Source organism: Larimichthys crocea, unplaced genomic scaffold, assembly GCF_000972845.2.
Source record: "Larimichthys crocea isolate SSNF unplaced genomic scaffold, L_crocea_2.0 scaffold714, whole genome shotgun sequence".
Classification (NCBI taxonomy): domain Eukaryota; kingdom Metazoa; phylum Chordata; class Actinopteri; family Sciaenidae; genus Larimichthys; species Larimichthys crocea.
In genome coordinates, this window is record NW_020859432.1 from 112,826 (window position 1) to 119,887 (window position 7,062).

Genomic DNA, 7,062 nt, shown 5'->3' on the forward strand with positions numbered 1-7,062 from the left:
AGCTGGTTAGACAAAAATCTACGAATACGAATGAAGTGTGTGCCATCTGGTGCAAAAGTTTGATTTTGGTTGCAGTGCTTCAATTTGCGGGATATACAAGGTGTTTTGCAGTTTGGGTGTGTGGTTTGGCGAATTGTGTTAGTATTTTGATAAAACCAGCCTAGTTTGCAAAATTGTGTTGAAGCAAATGGAAAAAACTGTAAAAGCCCACTGGATGGTGGGATGCGTTTATGATCACATTTCCCTCAAGGCATCGATGACCCCACAGAGAGCTATATAGGCCTACCTGGAACTCCCCACTACTCAATTAAAACTGAAGAAGCCTCTTTGATGAGAGGTGAAATGTCTTTGAAAAACTAAGCTTTACTGTATGCCTACAATAGCCTTCAATAGATGCAAGGCAATTAAACTGATTTCAGTTCGGCAAAAGAGAAACTTCAATTTAGGCTGTATTTTTCTGTTTAGTAAAGTTTACAAAGACTTAAATGACAATATTTGGAATCTGTATTGAAGCTAGTTTGTAACACTTTTTAGAAGCCCAAATTACACAGTTAGAAGGTTGTTGTGGATTTGGGTTTTCAGTGGTTTTAAGGCATGAATGATGTTTTAGTTTAGATAATGGCTCCAGTGTGTGTGTGTGTGTGTGTGTGTGTGTGTGTGTGTGTGTGCTGTGTCCTGACCGGCCAAGGCCTCTGATTTCTGCTGCCTCGAACTGTGAAGGGTCAGGAGCAGCCGGCTGTTTCTGATCTGCAGCTCCAGTCTCTGAGGCTCTCGGCTCAGCCATGCAGAGAACAGCAGTCCATCAGGGTTCCACGTCCTGAACTGTAGAAGAATGGAGAAACCCCCCATGATGGTGGATGGTGCAGCAACCGGTAGCGACAAGAAGCTGTTGCTGGAGCTCAGGAAGGTGCATGCCACCAGCTTGGGCCGTGAGCATGAGAAGGTCACATTTCCCTGGAGGAAGACAAAAACCCGCTTTAAGATTAAAAGATAATTTGTGATTATTAGTCAAATACATTTGGAAAATGACATTTCACCAACCAAGCTGAAGTCTGTGAACAAAGTGACTAAAGGTTTAAGGAAGATGAGTAATCAGACAACTGGACAGGTTTATCCTGTATTAATAACTTTTTGAAGTTTTGAAGAATGTGAATTCACCTGAATTGTGGGTTCTAACTCTTCATCGCACAGGAAAGCTGCTTGTTTTTAGAGTTGGGTTCTGAAATCCAGTTGCATTTTGAATTCTGGGTCACTTTGGGAAAATATCCAAATTTGAGAGCAAGTAGCAAGCTTCTCAATCATAGTCACAGTTTTCACCATTTGACATGACAACTATCCCAGGCAGGAGATAATACAACCTTATTTGTGTGACCCCAACCCTAACTGAGACGAAAGACAAAATTCTGACTTTCTAACCCTAATCTGTGTGACTAACCCAGAAATCTGATCAACCTAAAAGTTAATCATCAGCTGTAATTTTTCATTGAATCAGACAAGAGAACTTACTAAAATTTCAGTTCTAAACATCTCACAGGCATTAAACTCAAATAGGACATGATACATTTGTACCTCCATTAGTTAGACACAAATTAGACCAAATGTATAGAAAAAAAATACAAAACTTCCAATGGAAACTACAACTACATGAGGAGGTAGTGATTAAACCATGTACGGCCACATATTTAGACTTTAGAGAAATCCATACGGTTCAACTTCAAATTCAACTTTGGTGTTGGATACAAAAACAAAGAAAAAACAACTTTAATTCAGTGGTCATGTCATATGCAGTCTTATCAAACTCAGCCTGCAGGGCAGCATGAAACAATCAGAGCTCTCCAATCCTCAATGTGACTCCTTCACACCCCTCTCAGGAAGAATCTCCCATTGAACTCAGCACAGCTTCCATCATGACCCTAGTCTCCCTCTGCCTCTCTCTGCCTCTCTTTGTCTCTTGTAAACAAAGGGATTTAACACACTAATTAGATTAATTAGAAGTTTGATAGTGTGAGCTATGTAATACAATCACACTGAAGATAAAAACACCATTAAAATGTGTTTTAAAATTTACACTGACTGTTATTTGGAATTTGATGTCTTTGATATCTGACTAGTTTACTGCTCACTCTCTGCTGCTAATGCAAACAAAACATTTCAAACATTAAAAGTGTACAATAGTTAAACAATGAGTAGCTTTTATTTTGAAGGCAAATGATATGATCATCTACTGATTTAATGCCCCTATCATTTATATGTGCCTTCCAAAATCGTTAACACTGCTTAAAAAAATTAATCCTTTTTATAACGTAGATTAAGGTTTGGAGATTTGTAGTAGAGTAAAATTACCATTTCCCTGGAGTCAAAACAAAACATACATAAAATCATAGGCAAACACTCACCACACTGTATATCTGTGGCTTGCGTCTCTTTGCCAAGTCGATGATGTTGATTCCGTTGTAGTACAGGTTTTCCATACATCCGTGAAAGTTCTTCCTGAGGAAAGTTCCAGGTTTGCCGGGAAGCGGGATGCCTCCAAAACTCAGCTGTAATGTAGAGACCAAACAGAAGAGGTATAATATAAGAGCATATCAACAATGATCATATCAAACTGAAATTCATCTTCTTTTATACATCAGACATTTTATGCCATATTCTGGCAATAAATCCCCCTAAATCTTACATACTACACTATTAGGTAGTTGGGAAGGCCTGGCTAGATTGGCTGAAGCAGGAGGCTGACTCAAGGCAATTTGTTTAACATTTACAAAAAGTGCAACCCTGCTACACATATAATGAGGAAAATATGTAGGAAAAAATTGAACAGTTAACTATGTTGAACTCAACAAATCTCAAGTTATAGTAACGCAAATTACATCAGATAAATATCACATGAACATAGCTACACCTGACATTTACTATGCTCTCCCCTCAACAGACACAAAGCTACTCCTAAACAGAGACTGTACCATTAGTCATTCCACTGGTTCTCCTGATACAGTGACTGTACAATGTTACATTCTTACAAACTTGACAATAGAAACACTTTTACCTGATTTATCATGACCTACATTGCAACTATGCATAAATTAAATCACAAATAAATACAAATAATTCCTACATTAGTTTACCTCACCCCCTACATACTTGGGCTAATCCAGTGACATCACTAATCATGCCATCCAGGGTACAAATACAGGAAGTGGTAGGGTCCCTGGACCACATGGTGGGTATGGAAGTACTAATACAGTAGTTGTATGTGTATTTGTATTAACAAAAGCTGCAATGATAAATATAACCAAACATAATACAAAACACAAACATAAGGAAATTAAGAATAGGGCACGGCAATTTGAATAGTGTAGTTTCTACTATAGGCACACATCTAACTGGGTTTTTGATTACAACTGGATTTATTAAAAGAATGGACTTTGAAACAGTGAAGGGGTGAAGACCAGAAGGTGGCAGTAAATGCAACAATAATGAATGTCATCTGCATAAAACTCCAAAGAAGGAGTTTATGGTAAAATAGTCCAAACAATTAGCTTCTTTTCCTAGCCACTTTCCCTTGACCTCGATGGAAAACGTCACAAGGTCAAGGAAAGATGTGAAGGAGAATTCATGAGGAGTAAGGAGAAGACGACCACGGTGTTCAGAGAATCCGACTGCACAAATGTTAGTGGCATGATCTGTGTAGTTCAGAAGATGGACTACAAAACACTCATCTGAGATACATACTAAATACTCCCTGTGCACTCTGACTATGTTGTTTCATGGACAACCCGGTAAAAAATATGACTTCATTATCAATGTCAAAATTCAAATAATAAATGAATACTGTCCACCTGTTACAGAGGTCAAATGAATTGTTTGTTACACTGGTTGCTCACCCTCATGTCCACTCATATATAAACTGAAATACTTACTGAAATGCACCGTGGGAGTTGCAGTTTCTAATGTAGTTCATTTTATGTAAAGAATATTCAACTAAAGTCCCATGTCCTTCAAACACCTGAGAGCTCCAGCTGTCAGTCACTCCTTACCACACTCAATAATGGCATGCTAATGAAACTGTTGTTCAAGTCTGAATGACTGGAAGGATGGACTGACCTCATAGTCGACCTCTAGTGAATCTCCTTCGCCTTTGGTTTGGAAGTGCTGCGTGTGGGAGTCCACTGTGAGGTTCACCTGCTTGTTGAAGCGTTCAATGATGACGGAGTGCCAGTGCTGGTCATCCAGCAGACTGCCAACCGTGACAGCAACACGACTGCTGCTGAACCTCAGTCTCGTGTCATCTGACAATATCACAGAAAGATGAAGAATGACTCATTTCATAGATGATAAATAACCGATTTTATGAATCATGAATCACTGATATCCAGTAAAGAAAACACTATTTTTAAACACTTTTTTACTAATTTTTATTGATCTAAAAAGCCTTGATACTGTAAATGTAGAATTCTCTTATTAATTAATATGTGCTGAAAAGACAAACAAAAGTCCACGTGTTGGCAGCAAGAGTGGATTAGAAAAGTTTCCAAGAACATTTCCTAAAGAATTGGGGTTACATTGTGACTGACAATTCTTTTTCTTCCAACTGTGAAAAAAAACAATTCAGATAGCTGAACAGTGAAACGTGAAAGTGAAAGTTTCAGATCATACTTGCTTTATCTAGCTGTCATGAATAAAACATACAAATTTTTTGGGGGGAAATTCTCTAAAATAAACCAAAATGGATCAGGAACATGGAAAGTCAACATTGTGAAGCAGTAAAGATCAATTCTGTACTGCACGATAGCAGCCATTTCAATGCATGTGAAAATTAGAATAACAACTAGAAAGAGCTTTACTTTGAAAAGTGAATTTCAAGGAATTGACAGGGTTTGGCTCAGCAGAAATACGTATTATGGAAGATTAGAGAAGAGTAATATAAAATGGCAAATAAAGCATTCTACCATTTAAGCTGATTCCAGTCCACAAAAACGAAACTGCAAGGTGGTCACACTGGCCTTTAACATGAAAATTAATGTAATAAGTCTTCTGGTCTTTGGTCTGTCTGATGGTGACAAAAACCAAAAGCCAATTTCAATAAAAAAATCTACAAAAGGAAGCCAGTTACTGTAGCTGGTTAGTGCATTGAACTAGCCTGGTGACTAAAACATGACTGCGCTGTTTCCCTCCCCCGACACAAAGCTGGAACAAATGTCATGAAAAATCCAAAATAGGACCGTTTCTCTTGGCACTGTCCCTAACTAACTCTGGAACTGATTTTGTGACATAACGCAAAAAAAAAAGAAAAAAGGAGGCCGGTTAGCTCAGCTGGTCGGAGGGTGGTGCTAATAACACCAAGGTCATGGGCTTAATTCTCCATACTAGCCAACAGTAGCAATCTAACAATTCCATGGGACTAAAATGTCTTGCTTTCACTTCTCTGTGACTGAAGCGTGCTACGCCGTTTCACTTCCCCTTATGCTAAGCTGGAAAGTGATCACGCCTCTCTAGGTGAATTAATTGTTCTCTGGAAGTTCATTTCTGGAACACATTTTGTCAGAAAAAATTGAGTCGTGAAATTAAGAAAAGAACGTCGACCTGTGACCATGTGGCCTAATGGACAAGGTCTTACTTCGGATCAGAAGATTGAGGGTTCGAGTCCCTTTGTGGTTGAAACCTCTGGCTTTCTAAGTGCAATGATTCTGGACATGCGTTTACTAAGAGCTTGAGCCTAACAACACATTGGTGTAACTTTGCCAACTAAATACACGGTTCTTGATATGGTGTTTGACAGAGTTAAGGGCATTTTGCTCAGCACAGACACATCATTTTTTGGAATTTGAGATTTAATACCTTTATCTCTCACATAAAATGTCAAAAGTTAACCTAATCCCCAATGACAGAAGCTAACCGACAAGGTGGTCACACTTGAGTAAAAATTCAAAATGGGTTCTTTGCTATCGGTCAGAAAAATTGAGTCGTGAAATTAAGAAAAGAATATCAACTGTGTGACCATGTGGCCTAAAGGACAAGGTGTCTGACTTCGGATCACAGAAGAGTGAGGTTCGGTCCCTTCGTGTTGAAACCGCGTGGCTTTCTAAGTGCAATGATCCCCGGATGCACAGTTACCGGACTTTGAGCTGAACAAACATTGGTGTAACCTTTTGCCCAATAATTACAACGGTTCTTGTATGGTGTTTGACAGAGGTAAGGTAATTTGCTCAGCACAAACACATCATTTTGTGGAATTTTTCGATTTAATGACCGGTATCTCTCTCATAAAATGTTCACATTAACCTAATTCCCAATACGAAGCCGAAAACCAGAAGGTGTTCAACTTGAGTAAAATTCTGGCCCAAAGTAGAAATTTAAACATCAAATGGGTCCAAAATGTATTGCACCCTGGAAGCGTGCTCACGCTGTTTTCCCTCCCCCGACACAAAGCCGAGAACAACGGTTCATGAAAACAAAGATTGGGCCGATTTGCTCTTTCAATGTCCCGTACTAATTCTGGAACGATTTGTGACATAACCCAAAAAAAGAAAGAAAAACGAGGCCTGTTAGCTCAGTGGCAGAGCGTGGTGCTATAACGCCATGTTCATGGGTTTTCAATCCCCATACGGAAGACGTCCCAAATACAATTTAACATGCAAATTGTGTACTAAAATGTCGTTGCGACCAAAGCTGCGAGCTGTTTTCCCCCCCTCCCCACCCGCACACAAAGCGGGATCAAATTCATGAAAAATCCAAAATGGGACCGTTTCTGCTTGGCAAATTGTCCCTGACGAATCGCTGAACCCGATGTTGTACATAACCCAAAAAAAGGAAGAAAAAAGGAGGCAGATTAACTCAGTGTTGGTCAGTAGCGGGTGCTTAATAACGCCAAAGTCATGTGTTAATCACCATACTGGCAAATACAATCGTAACAATTCCATGGGCTACATGGTTCTTGATTTCACCGTCTTCTCTGCGAGAAGCATGGCTAAGCCATTTCCATTCCCCTGATGCGAAGGCTGAAGTGAGCACAACTCTCTAGGTGGAATGTATGTTCCCTGGAATGTCATTTCTAGAACACAA

General features: G+C 39.3%; 1 protein-coding gene across 1 annotated transcript in view; it reads right to left on the reverse strand.

Annotated features, from left to right (window-relative positions):
• The window catches only part of LOC104928232 (contactin-associated protein-like 5), a gene marked incomplete at its 5' end in the record, with an annotated part of 70,068 nt that extends 65,749 nt beyond the window's left edge, over window positions 1-4,319 (reverse strand). The window contains 3 exons of the mRNA XM_027276931.1: window positions 681-954; window positions 2,397-2,540; window positions 4,105-4,319. Of these exons, the coding sequence (XP_027132732.1) occupies window positions 681-954; window positions 2,397-2,540; window positions 4,105-4,319 (633 nt within the window). The remainder of the gene's footprint in view (window positions 1-680; window positions 955-2,396; window positions 2,541-4,104) is intronic.
• Between the last annotated feature and the right edge of the window lie 2,743 nt (window positions 4,320-7,062).